General features: G+C 51.4%; 1 protein-coding gene across 1 annotated transcript in view; it reads right to left on the reverse strand.

Moving 5' to 3' along the window:
• Nucleotides 1-1,365: 1,365 nt before the first annotated feature.
• Nucleotides 1,366-24,732, reverse strand: part of CDHR4 (cadherin related family member 4) — a 28,169-nt gene continuing 4,802 nt past the window's right edge. Inside the window, exons 2-19 of the mRNA XM_044273358.1 lie at nucleotides 24,363-24,556; nucleotides 21,562-21,724; nucleotides 21,079-21,170; nucleotides 19,355-19,447; nucleotides 19,167-19,270; nucleotides 18,950-19,080; nucleotides 18,693-18,876; nucleotides 16,619-16,769; nucleotides 8,498-8,600; nucleotides 7,597-7,809; nucleotides 7,274-7,419; nucleotides 6,729-6,873; nucleotides 6,409-6,623; nucleotides 6,128-6,267; nucleotides 3,763-3,819; nucleotides 3,561-3,657; nucleotides 3,283-3,310; nucleotides 1,366-1,643 (exon numbers count right to left, since the gene is read on the reverse strand). Of these exons, the coding sequence (XP_044129293.1) occupies nucleotides 1,588-1,643; nucleotides 3,283-3,310; nucleotides 3,561-3,657; nucleotides 3,763-3,819; nucleotides 6,128-6,267; nucleotides 6,409-6,623; nucleotides 6,729-6,873; nucleotides 7,274-7,419; nucleotides 7,597-7,809; nucleotides 8,498-8,600; nucleotides 16,619-16,769; nucleotides 18,693-18,876; nucleotides 18,950-19,080; nucleotides 19,167-19,270; nucleotides 19,355-19,447; nucleotides 21,079-21,170; nucleotides 21,562-21,724; nucleotides 24,363-24,556 (2,312 nt within the window). The 3' untranslated portion in view covers nucleotides 1,366-1,587. The remainder of the gene's footprint in view (nucleotides 1,644-3,282; nucleotides 3,311-3,560; nucleotides 3,658-3,762; nucleotides 3,820-6,127; nucleotides 6,268-6,408; nucleotides 6,624-6,728; nucleotides 6,874-7,273; nucleotides 7,420-7,596; nucleotides 7,810-8,497; nucleotides 8,601-16,618; nucleotides 16,770-18,692; nucleotides 18,877-18,949; nucleotides 19,081-19,166; nucleotides 19,271-19,354; nucleotides 19,448-21,078; nucleotides 21,171-21,561; nucleotides 21,725-24,362; nucleotides 24,557-24,732) is intronic.

Below are 24,732 nucleotides of genomic sequence, written 5' to 3' on the forward strand. Positions count from 1 at the left end.
CACTAGAGGGAGCTCACTACATACAGATTATACAGCCACCACTAGAGGGAGCTCACTACATACAGATTATACAGCCACCACTAGAGGGAGCTCACTACATACAGATTATACAGCCACCACTAGAGGGAGCTCACTACATACAGATTATACAGTCTACCACTAGAGGGAGCTCACTACATACAGATTATACAGCCACCACTAGAGGGAGCTCACTACATACAGATTATACAGCCACTACTAGAGGGAGCTCACTACATACAGATTATACAGCCACCACTAGAGGGAGCTCACTACTACAGATTACATCCACCACTAGAGGTAGCTCACTATACAGATTATACTCCCTAGATAGAGGGACTCACTACATACAGATTATACAGCCACCACTAGAGGAGCTCACTACATACAGATTATACAGCCACCACTAGGGGAGCTCACTACATACAGATTATACAGCCACCACTAGGGGAGCTCACTACATACAGATTATACAGCCACCACTAGAGGGAGCTCACTACATACAGATTATACAGCCCCTAGAGGGAGCTCACTACATACAGATTATACACCACACTTACACTACAGATTATACAGCCACCACTAGAGGGACCTCACTACATACAGATTATACAGCCACCACTAGAGGGACCTCACTACATACAGATTATACAGCCACCACTAGGGGGAGCTCACTACATACAGATTATACAGCCACCACTAGGGGGAGCTCACTACATACAGATTATACAGCCACCACTAGGGGGAGCTCACTACATACAGATTATACAGCCACCACTAGGGGGAGCTCTGTTCATGGGGATGTATGTAGCTCTCCATTGCATCAATTCTGTGGTGTTCGCCCCTTGTGGCAGAGGGAAGTTCACATTTTCATCTTCCTCTGAGTGGTTTGGGGGTGTTCAGGTTCTGGGCCCCCTCTCAGTCTGCTTCCTGTGATGCTGATGTTCCCGCTGAAGTCTTTCTCATCTTCAGCATCGCCTTCTTTTTTTCCAGTGCGTCATTAGAGCTTTGAGCGACGACTCCACCTGAGCTCCATTGCCTGTTGGACTCTTAGGTAAGACAAATTTCACCTCTTATGCCAGAGGTTCAGGCTGCAGCCCCCATTCTTTACACTGCAGCTGGTCTTGTTCTGAGTGGCTGCTCTGTATGAGCACCAGCTCAACAGGAGTGCAAGGCCTCCAGGATTTATAGTAATTGTGTACCCCTCCTCAATGACATGGAGGCTGGATGTGGTGTAGACACTCCGATCTTTCCCAGGAAGGGGAAATGGCTACAAGTCATAGAACACCCCCCCACCCCCACCCCCACCCCCACCCCACCCCCGATATAGAACTACAAGCCCCAGGACAATGTGATTTTTCCTTTTATTTGTTTTTTTTTCCCTAATCATTTTACGGTTGTCAGGTGTCAGTCTGTGGAGTGTCCTGCAGGTGTCGCTGTCTCCACACTTGTGTACATTGAGCTCTGCTGACCCCTGCAGGATGATCCAGGTACTGACTATTCACCATGATTGGCACACGATAATCACAGTCAGATCCTCCGCATACGGATCAGGAGCGATGACTTCCTTCATAACCAGCGGCGTTCCCCCGTGTGACTGTTGAAGAGATATTCACGACCAGAAACTGTGGAAAGTCACAAACACATTACATGGAGACAGTTATAACAGGGTGACGTGTAAGAGGAGGGGTAGACATGTAAGTAGAGGGGGTGACGGGCGGGTGACATGCAAGTAGAGGGGGTGACGGGCGGGTGACATGCAAGTAGAGGGGGTGACGGGCGGGTGACATGCAAGTAGAGGGGGTGACGGGCGGGTGACATGCAAGTAGAGGGGGTGACGGGCGGGTGACATGCAAGTAGAGGGGGTGACGGGCGGGTGACATGCAAGTAGAGGGGGTGACGGGCGGGTGACATGCAAGTAGAGGGGGTGACGGGCGGGTGACATGCAAGTAGAGGGGGTGACAAGCGGGTGACATGCAAGTAGAGGGGGTGACGTGTAAGCAGAGGAGGTGACAGGTGGGGTGATGTGTAAGAGGAGGGGTAGACATGTAAGTAGAGGGGGTGACGGGCGGGTGACATGCAAGTAGAGGGGGTGACGGGCGGGTGACATGCAAGTAGAGGGGGTGACGGGCGGGTGACATGCAAGTAGAGGGGGTGACGGGCGGGTGACATGCAAGTAGAGGGGGTGACGGGCGGGTGACATGCAAGTAGAGGGGGTGACGGGCGGGTGACATGCAAGTAGAGGGGGTGACGGGCGGGTGACATGCAAGTAGAGGGGGTGACATGCAAGTAGAGGGGGTGACGGGCGGGTGACATGCAAGTAGAGGGGGTGACGGGCGGGTGACATGCAAGTAGAGGGGGTGACGGGCGGGTGACATGCAAGTAGAGGGGGTGACGTGTAAGCAGAGGAGGTGACAGGTGGGGTGATGTGTAAGAGGAGGGGTAGACATGTAAGTAGAGGGGGTGACGGGCGGGTGACATGTAAGCAGAGGGGGTGACGGGCGGGTGACATGTAAGTAGAGGGGGTGACGGGCGGGTGACATGTAAGTAGAGGGGGTGACGGGCGGGTGACATGTAAGCAGAGGGGGTGACGGGAGGGTGACATGTAAGCAGAGGGGGTGATGGGAGGGTGACATGTAAGCAGAGGGGGTGACAGGCAGGTGACATGTAAGTAGAGGGGGTGACGGGAGGGTGACATGTAAGCAGAGGGGGTGATGGGAGGGTGACATGTAAGCAGAGGGGGTGACGGGAGGGTGACATGTAAGCAGAGGGGGTGACGGGAGGGTGACATGTAAGCAGAGGGGGTGACAGGCGGGGTGACGTGGAGGTGGAGGTGGTGACAGGTGGGTGACGTGTAAGCAGAGGGGTGATAGGCGGGGTGACGTGTAAGTGGAGGTGGTGACAGGTGGGTGACGTGTAAGCAGAGGGGTGATAGGCGGGGTGACGTGTAAGTGGAGGGGGTGACATGTAAGTAGAGGGGGTGACATGTAAGCAGAGGGGTGACGTGTAAGCGGAGGGGGTGACAGGTGAGTGACAAGTAAGCAGAGGGGTGATAGGCGGGGTGACGTGTAAGTGGAGGGGGTGACAGGTGAGTGACATGTAAGCAGAGGCGTGACGTGTAAGCGGAGGGGGTGACAGGTGAGTGACATGCAAGCAGAGGGGTGATGTGTAAGCGGAGGGGGTGACAGGTGAGGGTAGATGGTGGAGGCTTGTAAGCCGAGGGGGTGACGGGCAGCTGGGGGCATCACCCTGGCAGACACCTACCTGGGTCTTGTGCTCGGCCATCAAACTGCTGCAGGAAGAGAAGAGGTGTCATGGATGGTGCGTTATATCAGGATGACCCCCCCCCCCCCTTCATGGTCACAGGATTATTATTACTCTCCCTGTGCAGTAACGATCCCCCCCCCCCCCCCCCATATCATGGCCACCTAACCCCCCATTATTCCCCAGCCATCTACACGGTGTTCATAGTCCCATAGGAAGGTGATAGCGGGGCCCATAGTGGCCCTCAGCCCTTGCAGGGGTCTCTGGGGTTTCCATACCAGGCTCAGGGGGCTGACTGGGGCCACGTCCTTCTTCTCCTTGGCGGGCGGCGGCTGTTTGGGGGGTTCCATGACCGCTTGATTAGTTGATACAGAGCTGTAAACAGGAAATGCCATAAACATGAGAGGTAGTCACAGCCCCGCCCCTTTACTGACACCCATCAGAACGCTGCCCGGGGAGGGGACGTCTCTGGTCACTTACCTGTCCGGCAGGAGGGGCTGCGTTAACTCCTTACTGCCTTGTGCACAGAGCGGAAATCTGAGGAAATAATAATTTGATGAGTGATGTCACTGCTGTAAAGTATGACATCGGAGGAGATGGATGACATCACCACAGCAATAAATATCACTGCTGTAATATGTGATGTCACCTCTGTTATATGTGAGGTGTGTGGAGATCGGTGATGTCACCTCTGTTATATGTGAGGTGTGTGGAGATCGGTGATGTCACCACTGTTATATGTGACGTGTGTGGAGATCAGCGATGTCACCTCTGTTATATGTGACGTGTGTGGAGATCGGTGATGTCACCACTGTTATATGTGACGTGTGTGGAGATCAGCGATGTCACCACTGTTATATGTGACGTGTGTGGAGATCGCTGATGTCACCTCTGTTATATGTGACGTGTGTGGAGATCACTGATGTCACCACTGTTATATGTGACGTGTGTGGAGATCGGTGATGTCACCACTGTTATATGTGACGTGTGTGGAGATCAGCGATGTCACCACTGTTATATGTGACGTGTGTGGAGATCAGCGATGTCACCACTGTTATATGTGAGGTGTGTGGAGATCACTGATGTCACCACTGTTATATGTGACGTGTGTGGAGATCGGTGATGTCACCACTGTTATATGTGACGTGTGTGGAGATCGGTGATGTCACCACTGTTATATGTGACGTGTGTGGAGATCAGCGATGTCACCACTGTTATATGTGACGTGTGTGGAGATCGGTGATGTCACCACTGTTATATGTGACGTGTGTGGAGGTCGCTGATGTCACCACTGTTATATGTGACGTGTGTGGAGATCACTGATGTCACCACTGTTATATGTGACGTGTGTGGAGATCGGTGATGTCACCACTGTTATATGTGACGTGTGTGGAGATCGGTGATGTCACCTCTGTTATATGTGAGGTGTGTGGAGATCGGTGATGTCACCACTGTTATATGTGACGTGTGTGGAGATCGGTGATGTCACCACTGTTATATGTGACGTGTGTGGAGATCAGCGATGTCACCACTGTTATATGTGACGTGTGTGGAGATCGCTGATGTCACCACTGTTATATGTGACGTGTGTGGAGATCGGTGATGTCACCACTGTTATATGTGACGTGTGTGGAGGTCGCTGATGTCACCACTGTTATATGTGACGTGTGTGGAGATCACTGATGTCACCACTGTTATATGTGACGTGTGTGGAGATCACTGATGTCACCACTGTTATATGTGACGTGTGTGGAGATCACTGATGTCACCACTGTTATATGTGACGTGTGTGGAGATCGGCGATGTCACCACTGTTATATGTGACGTGTGTGGAGATCACTGATGTCACCACTGTTATATGTGACGTGTGTGGAGATCGCTGATGTCACCACTGTTATATGTGACGTGTGTGGAGATCGGCGATGTCACCACTGTTATATGTGACGTGTGTGGAGATCACTGATGTCACCACTGTTATATGTGACGTGTGTGGAGATCGGTGATGTCACCACTGTTATATGTGACGTGTGTGGAGATCGCTGATGTCACCACTGTTATATGTGACGTGTGTGGAGATCGGCGATGTCACCACTGTTATATGTGAGGTGTGTGGAGATCGGCGATGTCACCACTGTTATATGTGACGTGTGTGGAGATCGGTGATGTCACCACTGTTATATGTGACGTGTGTGGAGATCGGCGATGTCACCACTGTTATATGTGACGTGTGTGGAGATCGGTGATGTCACCTCTGTTATATGTGACGTGTGTGGAGATCGGCGATGTCACCACTGTTATATGTGACGTGTGTGGAGATCGGCGATGTCACCACTGTTATATGTGACGTGTGTGGAGATCGCTGATGTCACCACTGTTATATGTGACGTGTGTGGAGATCGGCGATGTCACCTCTGTTATATGTGACGTGTGTGGAGGTCGCTGATGTCACCACTGTTATATGTGACGTGTGTGGAGATCGGCGATGTCACCACTGTTATATGTGACGTGTGTGGAGATCGGCGATGTCACCACTGTTATATGTGACGTGTGTGGAGATCGGCGATGTCACCACTGTTATATGTGAGGTGTGTGGAGATCGGCGATGTCACCACTGTTATATGTGACGTGTGTGGAGATCGGCGATGTCACCACTGTTATATGTGACGTGTGTGGAGATCGGCGATGTCACCTCTGTTATATATGATTACATGGAGATGAGTGATGTCACCGCTGTGTTATATGATGATGTCATCGCTGTCATATATGATTACATGGAGATGAGTGATGTCACTGCTGTCTTATGATGATGTCACCGCTGCTGTATGTGACAGCCGAGGAGACGCACCTTCTGCAGAGCGTCCATGTCAGCAGCGCCAGGGCAGACAGCAGGAGAACCCCAGTGACGGTCAGGACGACCATGAACCAGACGTCCGGCTGCCAGTACGTCAGCGTCTGATTGACGATTCGCGTCTGCTTTTCTGGGATCTGGAATCAAGAAGATAAAACATGGCGGCCTGAAGGTCGATCTCCCCTCCCCCGCTGCTGCCAACCTCACAGTGCATCAGATGTGCCGCTGACATGTGGTGCAGCGCGCTGCCCGTCCCCGCGCCCCCCGCGCCCGCTCACCGGGGTGGTTTTGGTGGTTGTCGGCTGCGTCGTTGTCCAGGGGATGACGGTTATGAAGAAGGTCACTGTGGTGGTGAAGACCGGGGAGGCGGCGCTGTCCGTCACCTGGATGAGCAGCTTGTAGCTCTGAGGGTCCATCACGCCATCCGGGTTAAACGAGAACGCGTTGTGGAGCACGGTGGCGCCGGTCAGACGGAAGCGATTATTAACATTACCTGCGACACAGAGACGTGGAGTCCGCTCACAGTATAGGTGTCCATGGTGCTGCTATACGTAATGAGGCGCTGCACGCCTCGCGCCTCCACAGCTGCCTCCCTTACCTCCCACGATGGTATAGGACAGCACAGCCGACGCGTCTTTGTCACTGCAGGTTACCGTCCCAATGGCGCTTGTGGTTAAAAGGGTGGAGTATATCGTGCTGTAATAAAATGGCGGCGTGCAGACTGGGGGGTTGTCGTTATAGTCCTAGAAGACACAAGATGGCCGCCAGACGGGACCTCAGAGATGCTGAGCGCACGATAATAGGACAATACAACTGCTTGCTGTTTATAATGTCCCCGATTTCATCCACCACTGGACTACAACTCCCATCATATAAACCCTGATGCACATCATACTCTGCACAGTCGGAGAGACAGGCAGAGCTGACAGAGGGACTCTGAGAGCCAATATGGCCGACAGAGAAATGGAAATAACTCAGTTCTACACCAATTCCAATACCTCTGCGTGCTGTCAGTGAATGAGGGCGGTCTGGACCTCAAGCTTCTCACAGCTGAGCGTTTGTTACTATTGTATCTGTACTGCTGTAAGGAGCCCTCAGCTGATGAGAGAACAGAGGATAGCCGTGGGCTGACCGCCATCTTACCGTGACGCTGATCGTGATGGGGCAGGTGGTCGTCCTCTGACGGGCAGGATCCGGCAGAATGTCGTTATTCAGGTCGACCACCTGCATCCTTAGCGAGTAGCTGCTGGTGGTCTCGAAGTCCAGGGGTCCGAGCAGTTTTATCACTCCTGTAACAGAGTACAGAATGTTATGGCAGCAGTGGGGCCCTCAGATGCGGGGCCCCAGACCGGACAGCTCTCTACTGGGCGCCGCACTATCCACAGCTTTATATGGCGTCTCCCAGGACGGGCAGGCTCCGCCCACTGCGCTGTCCCTTTAAGGACCAGGGTGTAACGGCTCCTTACCAGTTCTCGGCACGACATAGAAGACCGGGGGATTCGGACCGCCACTGACGGAGAACTGGACGTTGTTGAACGGGTAGTCGGTGTCTGTGGCGTTTAGCTGCCCCACAGCGGTCCCAAATTGCGCATTCTCGTTAACAGTGAAGGTGGCCGGGCCGACACATATAGGGTTGTAGTCATTCACCGCCGTGACCGTGATGAAAACCGGAATATTGGCTGCAAGACAAAGACACGCGGTTACAGGGAGGATCCCACCACTGCCCCTCCCCCACATCATCCGCTTCTCCCTGAGGCTCCACCCTTTGGGTTGGGCTCCGAGTGACCCCCATTAGTGTATTCTGGGGTCTGCTGTGGGACTGGCGAGTGTAGGGGTCTGCTGTGGGGCCTGGCGAGTGTAGGGGTCTACTGTGGGGCCTGGCGAGTGTAGGGGTCTGCTGTGGGGCCTGGCGAGTGTAGGGGTCTGCTGTGGGGCCTGGCGAGTGTAGGGGTCTGCTGTGGGGCCTGGCGAGTGTAGGGGTCTGCTGTGGGGCCTGGCGAGTGTAGGGGTCTGCTGTGGGGCCTGGCGAGTGTAGGGGTCTGCTGTTGGGCCTGGCGAGTGTAGGGGTCTGCTGTTGGGCCTGGCGAGTGTAGGGGTCTGCTGTGGGGCCTGGCGAGTGTAGGGGTCTGCTGTGGGGCCTGGCGAGTGTAGGGGTCTGCTGTGGGGCCTGGCGAGTGTAGGGGTCTGCTGTGGGGCCTGGCGAGTGTAGGGGTCTGCTGTGGGACTGGCGAGTGTAGGGGTCTGCTGTGGGGCCTGGCGAGTGTAGGGGTCTGCTGTGGGGCCTGGCGAGTGTAGGGGTCTGCTGTGGGGCCTGGTCATCTTGTGGATTTTGCAGCTGTCCTTCATGTTTATCGGCTTTACACTCACTGGTCATTTTGGGGGTCCCGTTGTCTGTCACCACCACCGTGGCCGAATACTGGAAGTTGAGGCTAGCCATCACATCGGAGTCATAATTCAGCGTCTTATTAATCTGAGGGGAGAAGGAGCAGATTACACAAGGTAGGTCAAAGGCTCCATACACTGCCTATCAGCGCTGGAGCGTTATAAGAGGAGCGGCTGATATCAGTCACATAGGATGTAATGTCTCTGGAGGTTATATCAGCGCTGGAGCGTTATAAGAGGAGCGGCTGATATCAGTCACATAGGATGTAATGTCTCTGGAGGTTATATCAGCGCTGGAGCGTTATAAGAGGAGCGGCCGATATCAGTCACATGTGATGTAATGTCTCTGGAGGTTATATCAGCGCTGGAGCGTTATAAGAGGAGCGGCTAATATCAGTCACATAGGATGTAATGTCTGGAGGTTATATCAGCGCTGGAGCGTTATAAGAGGAGCGGCTGATATCAGTCACATGTGATGTAATGTCTCTGGAGGTTATATCAGCGCTGGAGCGTTATAAGAGGAGCGGCTGATATCAGTCACATAGGATGTAATGTCTCTGGAGGTTATATCAGCGCTGGAGCGTTATAAGAGGAGCGGCCGATATCAGTCACATGTGATGTAATGTCTCTGGAGGTTATATCAGCGCTGGAGCGTTATAAGAGGAGCGGCTGATATCAGTCACATGTGATGTAATGTCTCCGGAGGTTATATCAGTGCTGGAGCGTTATAAGAGGAGCGGCTGATATCAGTCACATAGGATGTAATGTCTCTGGAGGTTATATCAGCGCTGGAGCGTTATAAGAGGAGCGGCTGATATCAGTCACATATGATGTAATGTCTCTGGAGGTTATATCAGCGCTGGAGCGTTATAAGAGGAGCGGCTGATATCAGTCACATGTGATGTAATGTCTCTGGAGGTTATATCAGCGCTGGAGCGTTATAAGAGGAGCGGCTGATATCAGTCACATAGGATGTAATGTCTCTGGAGGTTATATCAGCGCTGGAGCGTTATAAGAGGAGCGGCTGATATCAGTCACATGTGATGTAATGTCTCTGGAGGTTATATCAGCGCTGGAGCGTTATAAGAGGAGCGGCCGATATCAGTCACATAGGATGTAATGTCTCTGGAGGTTATATCAGCGCTGGAGCGTTATAAGAGGAGCGGCTGATATCAGTCACATGTGATGTAATGTCTCTGGAGGTTATATCAGCGCTGGAGCGTTATAAGAGGAGCGGCTGATATCAGTCACATGTGATGTAATGTCTCTGGAGGTTATATCAGCGCTGGAGCGTTATAAGAGGAGCGGCTGATATCAGTCACATGTGATGTAATGTCTGGAGGTTATATCAGCGCTGGAGCGTTATAAGAGGAGCGGCTGATATCAGTCACATGTGATGTAATGTCTCTGGAGGTTATATCAGTGCTGGAGCGTTATAAGAGGAGCGGCTGATATCAGTCACATATGATGTAATGTCTCTGGAGGTTATATCAGTAGCTGGAGCGTTATAAGAGGAGCGGCTGATATCAGTCACATATGATGTAATGTCTCTGGAGGTTATATCAGCGCTGGAGCGTTATAAGAGGAGCGGCTGATATCAGTCACATGTGATGTAATGTCTCTGGAGGTTATATCAGTGCTGGAGCGTTATAAGAGGAGCGGCTGATATCAGTCACATGTGATGTAATGTCTCTGGAGGTTATATCAGCGCTGGAGCGTTATAAGAGGAGCTGCTGATATCAGTCACATATGATGTAATGTCTCTGGAGGTTATATCAGTGCTGGAGCGTTATAAGAGGAGCTGCTGATATCAGTCACATATGATGTAATGTCTCTGGAGGTTATATCAGCACTGGAGCGTTATAAGAGGAGCGGCTGATATCAGTCACATATGATGTAATGTCTCTGGAGGTTATATCAGCGCTGGAGCGTTATAAGAGGAGCGGCTGATATCAGTCACATGTGATGTAATGTCTCTGGAGGTTATATCAGCGCTGGAGCGTTATAAGAGGAGCGGCTGATATCGGTCACATAGGATGTAATGTCTCTGGAGGTTATATCAGTGCTGGAGCGTTATAAGAGGAGCGGCCGATATCAGTCACATGTGATGTAATGTCTCTGGAGGTTATATCAGCGCTGGAGCGTTATAAGAGGAGCGGCTGATATCAGTCACATATGATGTAATGTCTCTGGAGGTTATATCAGCGCTGGAGCGTTATAAGAGGAGCGGCTGATATCAGTCACATGTGATGTAATGTCTCTGGAGGTTATATCAGCGCTGGAGCGTTATAAGAGGAGCGGCTGATATCAGTCACATGTGATGTAATGTCTCTGGAGGTTATATCAGCGCTGGAGCGTTATAAGAGGAGCGGCTGATATCAGTCACATGTGATGTAATGTCTCCGGAGGTTATATCAGTGCTGGAGCGTTATAAGAGGAGCGGCTGATATCAGTCACATGTGATGTAATGTCTCCGGAGGTTATATCAGCGCTGGAGCGTTATAAGAGGAGCTGCTGATATCAGTCACATATGATGTAATGTCTCTGGAGGTTATATCAGCGCTGGAGCGTTATAAGAGGAGCTGCTGATATCAGTCACATATGATGTAATGTCTCTGGAGGTTATATCAGCGCTGGAGCGTTATAAGAGGAGCGGCCGATATCAGTCACATGTGATGTAATGTCTCTGGAGGTTATATCAGCGCTGGAGCGTTATAAGAGGAGCGGCTGATATCAGTCAGATATGATGTAATGTCTCTGGAGGTTATATCAGCACTGGAGCGTTATAAGAGGAGCGGCTGATATCAGTCACATAGGATGTAATGTCTCTGGAGGTTATATCAGCACTAGTGCGTTATAAGAGGAGCGGCTGATATCAGTCACATAGGATGTAATGTCTCTGGAGGTTATATCAGCGCTGGAGCGTTATAAGAGGAGCGGCCGATATCAGTCACATGTGATGTAATGTCTCTGGAGGTTATATCAGCGCTGGAGCGTTATAAGAGGAGCGGCTGATATCAGTCACATATGATGTAATGTCTCTGGAGGTTATATCAGCGCTGGAGCGTTATAAGAGGAGCGGCTGATATCAGTCACATGTGATGTAATGTCTCTGGAGGTTATATCAGCGCTGGAGCGTTATAAGAGGAGCGGCTGATATCAGTCACATGTGATGTAATGTCTCCGGAGGTTATATCAGTGCTGGAGCGTTATAAGAGGAGCGGCTGATATCAGTCACATGTGATGTAATGTCTCCGGAGGTTATATCAGCGCTGGAGCGTTATAAGAGGAGCTGCTGATATCAGTCACATATGATGTAATGTCTCTGGAGGTTATATCAGCACTGGAGCGTTATAAGAGGAGCGGCTGATATCAGTCACATAGGATGTAATGTCTCTGGAGGTTATATCAGCACTAGTGCGTTATAAGAGGAGCGGCTGATATCAGTCACATAGGATGTAATGTCTCTGGAGGTTATATCAGCGCTGGAGCGTTATAAGAGGAGCGGCCGATATCAGTCACATGTGATGTAATGTCTCTGGAGGTTATATCAGCGCTGGAGCGTTATAAGAGGAGCGGCTGATATCAGTCACATATGATGTAATGTCTCTGGAGGTTATATCAGCGCTGGAGCGTTATAAGAGGAGCGGCTGATATCAGTCACATGTGATGTAATGTCTCTGGAGGTTATATCAGCGCTGGAGCGTTATAAGAGGAGCGGCTGATATCAGTCACATGTGATGTAATGTCTCCGGAGGTTATATCAGTGCTGGAGCGTTATAAGAGGAGCGGCTGATATCAGTCACATGTGATGTAATGTCTCCGGAGGTTATATCAGCGCTGGAGCGTTATAAGAGGAGCTGCTGATATCAGTCACATATGATGTAATGTCTCTGGAGGTTATATCAGTGCTGGAGCGTTATAAGAGGAGCTGCTGATATCAGTCACATATGATGTAATGTCTCTGGAGGTTATATCAGCGCTGGAGCGTTATAAGAGGAGCGGCCGATATCAGTCACATGTGATGTAATGTCTCTGGAGGTTATATCAGCGCTGGAGCGTTATAAGAGGAGCGGCTGATATCAGTCAGATATGATGTAATGTCTCTGGAGGTTATATCAGCACTGGAGCGTTATAAGAGGAGCGGCTGATATCAGTCACATAGGATGTAATGTCTCTGGAGGTTATATCAGCACTAGTGCGTTATAAGAGGAGCGGCTGATATCAGTCACATAGGATGTAATGTCTCTGGAGGTTATATCAGTGCTGGAGCGTTATAAGAGGAGCGGACGATATCAGTCACATGTGATGTAATGTCTCTGGAGGTTATATCAGCGCTGGAGCGTTATAAGAGGAGCGGCTGATATCAGTCACATAGGATGTAATGTCTCTGGAGGTTATATCAGCGCAGGAGAATTATAAGAGGAGCGGCTGATATCAGTCACATATGATGTAATGTCTCTGGAGGTTATATCAGAGCTGGAGCGTTATAAGAGGAGCGGCTGATATCAGTCACATGTGATGTAATGTCTCCGGAGGTTATATCAGCGCTGGAGCGTTATAAGAGGAGCGGCTGATATCAGTCACATATGATGTAATGTCTCCGGAGGTTATATCAGCGCTGGAGCGTTATAAGAGGTGCGGCTGATATCAGTTACATGTGATGTAATGTCTGGAGGTTATATCAGTGCTGGAGCGTTATAAGAGGAGCGGCTGATATCAGTCACATGTGATGTAATGTCTCTGGAGGTTATATCAGCGCTGGAGCGTTATAAGAGGTGCGGCTGATATCAGTTACATGTGATGTAATGTCTCTGGAGGTTATATCAGAGCTGGAGCGTTATAAGAGGAGCGGCTGATATCAGTCACATATGATGTAATGTCTCTGGAGGTTATATCAGTACTGGAGCGTTATAAGAGGAGTGGCTGATATCAGTCACATAGGATGTAATGTCTCTGGAGGTTATATCAGCGCTGGAGCGTTATAAGAGGAGCGGCTGATATCAGTCACATATGATGTAATGTCTCTGGAGGTTATATCAGTGCTGGAGCGTTATAAGAGGAGCGGCTGATATCAGTCACATGTGATGTAATGTCTCTGGAGGTTATATCAGTACTGGAGCGTTATAAGAGGTGCGGCTGATATCAGTTACATGTGATGTAATGTCTCCGGAGGTTATATCAGCGCTGGAGCGTTATAAGAGGTGCGGCTGATATCAGTCACATATGATGTAATGTCTCTGGAGGTTATATCAGTACTGGAGCGTTATAAGAGGAGCGGCTGATATCCGTCACATATGATGTAATGTCTCTGGAGGTTATATCAGTGCTGGAGCGTTATAAGAGGAGCGGCTGATATCAGTTACATGTGATGTAATGTCTGGAGGTTATATCAGTGCTGGAGCGTTATAAGAGGAGTGGCTGATATCAGTCACATATGATGTAATGTCTCTGGAGGTTATATCAGTGCTGGAGCGTTATAAGAGGAGCGGCTGATATCAGTCACATGTGATGTAATGTCTCTGGAGGTTATATCAGTACTGGAGCGTTATAAGAGGTGCGGCTGATATCAGTTACATGTGATGTAATGTCTCTGGAGGTTATATCAGCGTTGGAGCGTTATAAGAGGAGCGGCTGATATCAGTCACATGTGATGTAATGTCTCTGGAGGTTATATCAGTGCTGGAGCGTTATAAGAGGAGCGGCTGATATCAGTCACATATGATGTAATGTCTCTGGAGGTTATATCAGTGCTGGAGCGTTATAAGAGGAGCGGCTGATATCAGTCACATGTGATGTAATGTCTGGAGGTTATATCAGCGCTGGAGCGATATAAGAGGAGCGGCTGATATCAGTCACATATGATGTAATGTCTCTGGAGGTTATATCAGTGCTGGAGCGTTATAAGAGGAGCGGCCGATATCAGTCACATATGATGTAATGTCTCTGGAGGTTATATCAGCGCTGGAGCGTTATAAGAGGAGCGGCTGATATCAGTCACATGTGATGTAATGTCTCTGGAGGTTATATCAGTGCTGGAGCGTTATAAGAGGAGCGGCTGATAACAGTCACATAGGATGTAATGTCTGGAGGTTATATCAGGACTGGAGCGTTATAAGAGGAGCGGCTGATATCAGTCACATGTGATGTAATGTCTCTGGAGGTTATATCAGTGCTGGAGCGTTATAAGAGGAGCGGCTGATATCAGTCACATGTGATGTAATGTCTCTGGAGGTTATATCAGTACTGGAGCGTTATAAGAGGTGCGGCTGATATCAGTTACATGTGATGTAATGTCTCTGGAGGTTATATCAGCGTTGGAGCGTTATAAGAGGAGCGGCTGATATCAGTCACATGTGATGTAATGTCTCTGGAGGTTATATCAGTGCTGGAGCGTTATAAGAGGAGCGGCTGATATCAGTCACATATGATGTAATGTCTCTGGAGGTTATATCAGTGCTGGAGCGTTATAAGAGGAGCGGCTGATATCAGTCACATGTGATGTAATGTCTGGAGGTTATATCAGCGCTGGAGCGATATAAGAGGAGCGGCTGATATCAGTCACATATGATGTAATGTCTCTGGAGGTTATATCAGTGCTGGAGCGTTATAAGAGGAGCGGCTGATAACAGTCACATATGATGTAATGTCTGGAGGTTATATCAGGACTGGAGCGTTATAAGAGGAGCGGCTGATAACAGTCACATAGGATGTAATGTCTCTGGAGGTTATATCAGCGCTGGAGCGTTATAAGAGGAGCGGCTGATATCAGTCACATGTGATGTAATGTCTCTGGAGGTTATATCAGCGCTGGAGCGTTATAAGAGGAGCGGCTGATATCAGTCACATGTGATGTAATGTCTCTGGAGGTTATATCAGCGCTGGAGCGTTATAAGAGGAGTGGCTGATATCGGTCACATAGGATGTAATGTCTCTGGAGGTTATATCAGCGCTGGAGCGTTATAAGAGGAGCGGCTGATATCAGTCACATATGATGTAATGTCTCTGGAGGTTATATCAGTGCTGGAGCGTTATAAGAGGAGCGGCTGATATCAGTCACATGTGATGTAATGTCTCTGGAGGTTATATCAGTGCTGGAGCGATATAAGAGGAGCGGCTGATATCAGTCACATATGATGTAATGTCTGGAGGTTATATCAGCGCTGGAGCGTTATAAGAGGAGCGGCTGATATCAGTCACATATGATGTAATGTCTGGAGGTTATATCAGAGCTGGAGCGTTATAAGAGGAGCGGCCGATATCAGTCACATAGGATGTAATGTCTCTGGAGGTTATATCAGCGCTGGAGCGTTATAAGAGGAGCGGCTGATATCAGTCACATGTGATGTAATGTCTCTGGAGGTTATATCAGCGCTGGAGCGTTATAAGAGGAGCGGCCGATATCAGTCACATAGGATGTAATGTCTCTGGAGGTTATATCAGCGCTGGAGCGTTATAAGAGGAGCGGCCGATATCAGTCACATAGGATGTAATGTCTCTGGAGGTTATATCAGCGCTGGAGCGTTATAAGAGGAGCGGCTGATATCAGTCACATGTGATGTAATGTCTCTGGAGGTTATATCAGCGCTGGAGCGTTATAAGAGGAGCGGCCGATATCAGTCACATAGGATGTAATGTCTCTGGAGGTTATATCAGCGCTGGAGCGTTATAAGAGGAGCGGCTGATATCAGTCACATGTGATGTAATGTCTCTGGAGGTTATATCAGTACTGGAGCGTTATAAGAGGAGCGGCTGATATCAGTCACATAGGATGTAATGTCTCTGGAGGTTATATCAGCGCTGGAGCGTTATAAGAGGAGCGGCTGATATCAGTCACATGTGATGTAATGTCTCTGGAGATTATATCAGCGCTGGAGCGTTATAAGAGGAGCGGCTGATATCAGTCACATATGATGTAATGTCTCTGGAGGTTATATCAGCGCTGGAGCGTTATAAGAGGAGCGGCTGATATCAGTCACATGATGTAATGTCTCTGGAGGTTATATCAGCGCTGGAGCGTTATAAGAGGAGCGGCTGATATCAGTCACATGATGTAATGTCTCTGGAGATATGTGGCACCGGGAGCAGTGGATGCCGGCGTCTCACCTGGAGCTTGGAGCCCTGCATACGGAAGGAGTACAGGGAGTTGGTGTCGGGGAGGATGGAGTAGGTCAGCGCGGTGCTGTTATAATCCGGATCTGTGCAGGAGAAATCCACGAACGTGTAACCAACAGGCGCCGTCTGAGGAACCACATCCCTAAGACAGAGAGGAACCAAATAAATGAGCCCAAAACACCCGCAAATTCTATTCCTTACAGTACCACTTCTGTATATATGGACAGTGCACAGTACCACTTCTGTATACATGGACACTGCACAGTACCACTCCTGTATACATGGACACTGCACAGTACCACTTCTGTATACATGACAGTGCACAGTACCACTTCTGTATACATGGACAGTGCACAGTACCACTTCTGTATACATGGACACTGCACAGTACCACTTCTGTATACATGACAGTGCACAGTACCACTTCTGTATACATGGACAGTGCACAGTACCACTTCTGTATACATGGACAGTGCACAGTACCACTCCTGTATACATGGACACTGCACAGTACCACTTCTGTATACATGGACAGTGCACAGTACCACTCCTGTATACATGGACACTGCACAGTACCACTTCTGTATACATGGACAGTGCACAGTACCACTTCTGTATACATGGACACTGCACAGTACCACTTCTGTATACATGGACAGTGCACAGTACCACTCCTGTATACATGGACACTGCACAGTACCACTTCTGTATACATGGACAGTGCACAGTACCACTTCTGTATACATGGACACTGCACAGTACCACTTCTGTATACATGGACACTGCACAGTACCACTTCTGTATACATGGACACTGCACAGTACCACTTCTGTATACATGGACAGTGCACAGTACCACTCCTGTATACATGGACACTGCACAGTACCACTTCTGTATACATGGACAGTGCACAGTACCACTTCTGTATACATGGACACTGCACAGTACCACTTCTGTATACATGGACACTGCACAGTACCACTTCTGTATACATGGACACTGCACAGTACCACTTCTGTATACATGGACACTGCACAGTACCACTTCTGTATACATGGACACTGCACAGTACCACTTCTGTATACATGGACAGTGCACAGTACCACTTCTGTATACATGGACAGTGCACAGTACCACTTCTGTATACATGGACAGTGCACAGTACCACTTCTGTATACATGGACACTGCACAGTACCACTTCTGTATACATGGACACTGCACAGTACCACTTCTGTATACATGGACAGTGCACAGTACCACTTCTGTATACATGGACAGTGCACAGTACCACTTCTGTATACATGGACACTGCACAGTACCACTTCTGTATACATGGACACTGCACAGTACCACTTCTGTATACATGGACACTGCACAGTACCACTTCTGTATACATGGACACTGCACAGTACCACTTCTGTATACATGGACACTGCACAGTACCACTTCTGTATACATGGACAGTGCACAGTACCACTTCTGTATACATGGACAGTGCACAGTACCACTTCCCCTGTATATATGGACAGTGCACAGTACCACTTCCCCTGTATATATGGACAGTGCACAGTACCACTTCTGTATACATGGACAGTGCACAGTACCACTTCTGTATACATGGACAGTGCACAGTACCACTTCCCCTGTATACATGGACAGTGCACAGTACCACTTCCCTCCTGTATATATGGACAGTGCACAGTACCACTTCCCTCCTGTATATATGGACAGTGCACAGTACCACTTCCCTCCTGTATATATGGACAGTGCACAGTACCACTTCTGTATATATGGACAGTGCACAGTACCACTTCTGTATACATGGACAGTGCACAGTACCACTTCTCCCTGTATATATGGACAGTGCACAGTACCACTTCCCCTGTATACATGGACACTGCACAGTACCACTTCCCCTGTATATAAGGACACTGCACAGTACCACTTCCCCTGTATACATGGACAGTGCACAGTACCACTTCCCCTGTATACATGGACACTGCACAGTACCACTTCTGTATACATGGACACTGCACAGTACCACTTCTCCCCGTGGACACTCACACGATGATGGCCGGGCTGCACTGCGGGGCGATGTCGTTGACGTCCAGCACGTGGATGGTGACTGTGACGCTTGCGCTGTTGCTCCTGTTGTAGGGGTCGTAGGCGCGGACCCGCAGGATGGTGCTGACCAGAGCCGGGGACGTGTCCAGGTCCAGGTTGTAGGTCGTCCTGATGGTTCCGGTTCCTGTGAGGAGAGATTGCGGTGTGGTTATTACATGGCGGTATGTGGTAACATCATTGTGGCGTATTACGGATACCTGACTCGATGTAGAATGCCGCCATGGGGTTTATCACCTCGTACCGGACGTTGCTGCCTCGCGCTGTCACCGCGGTCACCAGCTGGTTGGGTCCGCCGTTCTCCATGATGGTGACGGACTCAGACGAGCTCCTGAGGGACAAAAACGTCAGCGGCTGCAGGTGACGTCAGCATCCAGGGGGCGCCATTCCTGACCGCTATCACCCCACTGCGCTTACGTGAAGTTGATGGGGTTGTCGTAGACGGTGAGCACCTTGACGTTGAGCGTCCCGTTACACGTGTTCCCCAGACTGTCGGTCACCGTGATCTGCAGCTGGTAGACCTGTACAAGAAGGGGCCACGCCCAAAACGCGGTCAGGTGTGAATGGCGCAAATGGAAGAAATGATTCAGGTGCGCATTACTCACCGCTGCCGCATTGCTGAATCCGGAGGCTGGGGCCAGGACGTGTCCATTCTGCAAGATGGTGAAGGGCGACGGACTGGGCTGCGTTACCTTATACTGGCGGCAGAGAAGTCGCAGTGTCAGTAACCTCCAATAATGCGCCGGATTACAGGACAATCGCTGCGCAGAGGAAGAGCCTCCCTCGCCTCATGCACTGACGGGTCATCGGCCTCACTGTGATGTCAGGATACAGCCACAGCCCATAGAGGGAGAGGAGGGGGCTGCTGCTGCACTGACACACAGTGACGGTGCTGCAGCTCTAGTAAATCTCACACCAGTGCTGGATTTATAGCTACACTGCTCAGTCATGATGTATAAGATCCTCCATGCTGCTCGTGTGTGTGAGAGGGGAAGAGGAGGAGGAGCAGAGGCAGGAAGAGGAGCAGCGGCCATAGGGGCAGGAAGAGGAGGAGCGGCCGCAGAGGCGGGAGGAGGATGAGGAGCAGCGGCCATAGGGGCAGGAAGAGGAGGAGCACTGCAGAGGCAGGAGGAGGATGAGGAGCAGCAGCCGCAGAGGCAGGAGGTGGATGAGGAGCAGCGGCCATAGGGGCAGGAAGAGGAGGAGCACTGCAGAGGCAGGAGGAGGATGAGGAGCAGCAGCCATAGGGGCAGGAAGAGGAGGAGCAGCGGCCATAGGGGCAGGAAGAGGAGGAGCGGCCGCAGAGGCGGGAGGAGGAGCAGCGGCCATAGGGGCAGGAAGAGGAGGAGCACTGCAGAGGCAGGAGGAGGATGAGGAGCAGCGGCCATAGGGGAAGGAAGAGGAGGAGCACTGCAGAGGCAGGAGGAGGATGAGGAGCAGCGGCCATAGGGGCAGGAAGAGGAGGAGCAGCGGCCGCAGAGGCAGGAGGAGGAGCAGCGGCCATAGGGGCAGGAAGAGGAGGAGCACTGCAGAGGCGGGAGGAGGATGAGGAGCAGCGGCCGCAGAGGCAGGAAGAGGAGGAGCACTGCAGAGGCAGGAGGAGGATGAGGAGCAGCGGCCATAGGGGCAGGAAGAGGAGGAGCAGCGGCCGCAGAGGCAGGAGGAGGAGCAGCGGCCATAGGGGCAGGAAGAGGAGGAGCACTGCAGAGGCAGGAGGAGGATGAGGAGCAGCGGCCATAGGGGAAGGAAGAGGAGGAGCACTGCAGAGGCAGGAGGAGGAGCGGCCGCAGAGGCGGGAGGAGGATGAGGAGCAGCGGCCGCAGAGGCAGGAAGAGGGAGCAGCGGCCATAGGGGCCGGAAGAGGAGGAGCGGCCATAGGGGCAGGAAGAGGAGCAGCACTGCAGAGGCAGGAGGAGCAGCGGCCGCAGAGGCGGGAGGAGGATGAGGAGCAGCGGCCGCAGAGGCGGGAGGAGGATGAGGAGCAGCGGCCGCAGAGGCGGGAGGAGGAGGAGCAGCGGCCGCAGAGGCGGGAGGAGGATGAGGAGCAGAGGCGGGAGGAGGAGGAGCGGCCGCAGAGGCGGGAGGAGGGGCAGGGGCCGCAGAGGCGGGGCAGGGGCCGCAGAGGCGGGAGGAGGGGCAGGGGCCGCAGAGGCGGGAGGTGCTGATAACTGTGGATATAGATCACATACCGGCCAGATATAGCGTTATTACGCTTCACGTGACATTCCCTGGAAACCACAGGAACACTTTATGTTTTGGTTTCGCCCTGTTCACATTCAGTGGGGGCGGGGACAGCGCAGCGGTGGGCGGAGTTAACGGGGTCACTTACCGTCACCGGAGTGTTCTTTGGCTGCCGTAAGACAACGGTGTAGATGGTGCTGGAGGCAGGAACGCTGGAATACACCTGCACCGTGTCTCCAACTGCGGGGAGAGCAGCCGCCATCAGTCACATGACCCCACAGCGCACAGAAGACCCCACAGCTCGGCCAATCAAGCAAATCCACATTTTCAGGATCTCTGCTTGCTGTCAGTGAAGAAAAACCTTTCATCTTTACATCTAGAGGCTGAAAACCTGTTCTGCCCTGGTCCTGCTCACACAGCTGAAGACTTGTTACAACGCATCAGTGCTGTCTGGACTGATACACTGTAACAAACCCTCAGCTTTGGGAATCCTCTCGATCAGGGCAGGTTATCAGTCTCTGGATGGCAGCGCTGCTGACATCACAGGAAATCGCAATTAATGGAGTCCCCAGCGGATTACAGATAGAAATAACAATCATCCCCATCATCTTCAGGCTGGTTCTCTTCTTACCTTGGCTGGAGAACTGTGGCTCACACTGCGGTTCTGAGATGTCGTCAGTGATGGTGACAAACAGCTGCCCGGTGACGGTTTCATTGCCGCACTGCGCCGTGATCTCCAGAACGTACTCGTTCACCACGTCTGCGTTCAGAGCCGCCGAGCTGCTGAGCGTGATCTGACACGAGAAGGACAGGACTATGGTCAGTGCACAGTACTACTTCTCTCCTGTATACCGGGCGCTGCACAGTACTACTTCTCTCCTGTGTACCGGGCGCTGCACAGTACTACTTCTCTCCTGTATACGGATGCTGCACAGTACTACTTCTCTCCTGTGTACAGGACTCTGCACAGTACTACTTCTCTCCTGTATACGGACGCTGCACAGTACTACTTCTCTCCTGTATACAGGACGCTGCACTGTACTACTTCTCTCCTGTATACAGGACACTGCACAGTACTACTTCTCTCCTGTATACAGGACGCTGCACAGTACTACTTCTCTCCTGTATACAGGACGCTGCACAGTACTACTTCTCTCCTGTATACAGGACGCTGCACAGTACTACTTCTCTCCTGTATACGGACGCTGCACAGTACTACTTCTCTCCTGTATACCGGGCGCTGCACAGTACTACTTCTCTCCTGGATACAGGACGCTGCACAGTACTACTTCTCTCCTGTATACGGACGCTGCACAGTACTACTTCTCTCCTGTATACAGGACGCTGCACAGTACTACTTCTCTCCTGTATACCGGACGCTGCACAGTACTACTTCTCTCCTGGATACAGGACGCTGCACAGTACCACTTCTCTCCTGTATACCGGACGCTGCACAGTACCACGTCTCTCCTGTGTACAGGACGCTGCACAGTACCACGTCTCTCCTGTGTACAGGACGCTGCACAGTACCACGTCTCTCCTGTGTACAGGACGCTGCACAGTACCACGTCTCTCCTGTGTACAGGACGCTGCACAGTACCACGTCTCTCCTGTGTACAGGACGCTGCACAGTACCACGTCTCTCCTGTGTACAGGACGCTGCACAGTACCACGTCTCTCCTGTGTACAGGACACTGCACAGTACCACGTCTCTCCTGTGTACAGGACACTGCACAGTACCACGTCTCTCCTGTGTACAGGACGCTGCACAGTACCACGTCTCTCCTGTGTACTGGACGCTGCACAGTACCACGTCTCTCCTGTGTACTGGACGCTGCACAGTACCACGTCTCTCCTGTGTACAGGACACTGCACAGTACTACTTCTCTCCTGTGTACAGGACGCTGCACAGTACTACTTCTCTCCTGTGTACAGGACACTGCACAGTACCACGTCTCTTCTGTGTACAGGACGCTGCACAGTACCACGTCTCTCCTGTGTACAGGACACTGCACAGTACCACTTCTCTCCTGTGTACAGGACGCTGCACTGTACTACTTCTCTCCTGTATACGGACGCTGCACAGTACTACTTCTCTCCTGTATACAGGACGCTGCACAGTACTACTTCTCTCCTGTGTACAGGACACTGCACAGTACCACTTCTCTCCTGTGTACTGGACGCTGCACAGTACTACTTCTCTCCTGTGTACAGGACGCTGCACAGTACCACGTCTCTCCTGTGTACTGGACGCTGCACAGTACCACGTCTCTCCTGTGTACTGGACGCTGCACAGTACCACGTCTCTCCTGTGTACAGGACACTGCACAGTACTACTTCTCTCCTGTGTACAGGACGCTGCACAGTACTACTTCTCTCCTGTGTACAGGACACTGCACAGTACCACGTCTCTTCTGTGTACAGGACGCTGCACAGTACCACGTCTCTCCTGTGTACAGGACACTGCACTGTACTACTTCTCTCCTGTATACGGACGCTGCACAGTACTACTTCTCTCCTGTATACGGACGCTGCACAGTACCACTTCTCTCCTGTGTACAGGACGCTGCACTGTACTACTTCTCTCCTGTATACGGACGCTGCACAGTACTACTTCTCTCCTGGATACAGGACGCTGCACAGTACTACTTCTCTCCTGTATACAGGACGCTGCACAGTACTACTTCTCTCCTGTGTACAGGACACTGCACAGTACTACTCTCCTGGATACAGGACGCTGCACAGTACCACTTCTCTCCTGTGTACTGGACGCTGCACAGTACTACTTCTCTCCTGTGTACAGGACGCTGCACAGTACCACGTCTCTCCTGTGTACAGGACGCTGCACAGTACCACGTCTCTCCTGTGTACAGGACGCTGCACAGTGCCACGTCTCTCCTGTGTACAGGACACTGCACAGTACCACGTCTCTCCTGTGTACAGGACGCTGCACAGTACCACGTCTCTCCTGTGTACAGGACGCTGCACAGTGCCACGTCTCTCCTGTGTACAGGACGCTGCACAGTACCACGTCTCTCCTGTGTACAGGACGCTGCACAGTACCACGTCTCTCCTGTGTACAGGACGCTGCACAGTGCCACGTCTCTCCTGTGTACAGGACACTGCACAGTACCACGTCTCTCCTGTGTACAGGACGCTGCACAGTACCACGTCTCTCCTGTGTACAGGACACTGCACAGTGCCACGTCTCTCCTGTGTACAGGACACTGCACAGTACCACGTCTCTCCTGTGTACAGGACGCTGCACAGTACCACGTCTCTCCTGTGTACTGGACGCTGCACAGTACCACGTCTCTCCTGTGTACAGGACACTGCACAGTACCACGTCTCTCCTGTGTACAGGACGCTGCACAGTGCCACGTCTCTCCTGTGTACAGGACACTGCACAGTACCACCTCTGTGGTCACTTACCTGTAAATCGAAGTCCCCAGCTCCGGCCTTGGCCTGCGTTGGGGTGTTGAAGTAAGTGGCCGCGGGGGAGACCCTGGTGATGGTGACGGTCGGGTTGTTGCTGCTGCAGTTGACCAGGGTGAAGCTGTGCACCAGGGCGCCCGGGGAGGAGCTCTCAGGAACGGTCACCGCGTCCGGCAGATCCGGAAACTCCGCTACCACAAGAGAAGAGAATCACAATCACAGGCCCCTCCCCTATGTGTAATAAGTCCCTCCCCTCTGTGTGGTAAGCCACACCCCTCTTTGTAATAGCGCCATGTCTATGGGGAGTGATGGAGGGAAGCAGGAGGTTCTGTTCTGCATCATTACCGGATCTTCCTGAACCAGAACC

Source organism: Bufo gargarizans, unplaced genomic scaffold, assembly GCF_014858855.1.
Source record: "Bufo gargarizans isolate SCDJY-AF-19 unplaced genomic scaffold, ASM1485885v1 fragScaff_scaffold_587_pilon, whole genome shotgun sequence".
NCBI classification, from domain to species: domain Eukaryota; kingdom Metazoa; phylum Chordata; class Amphibia; order Anura; family Bufonidae; genus Bufo; species Bufo gargarizans.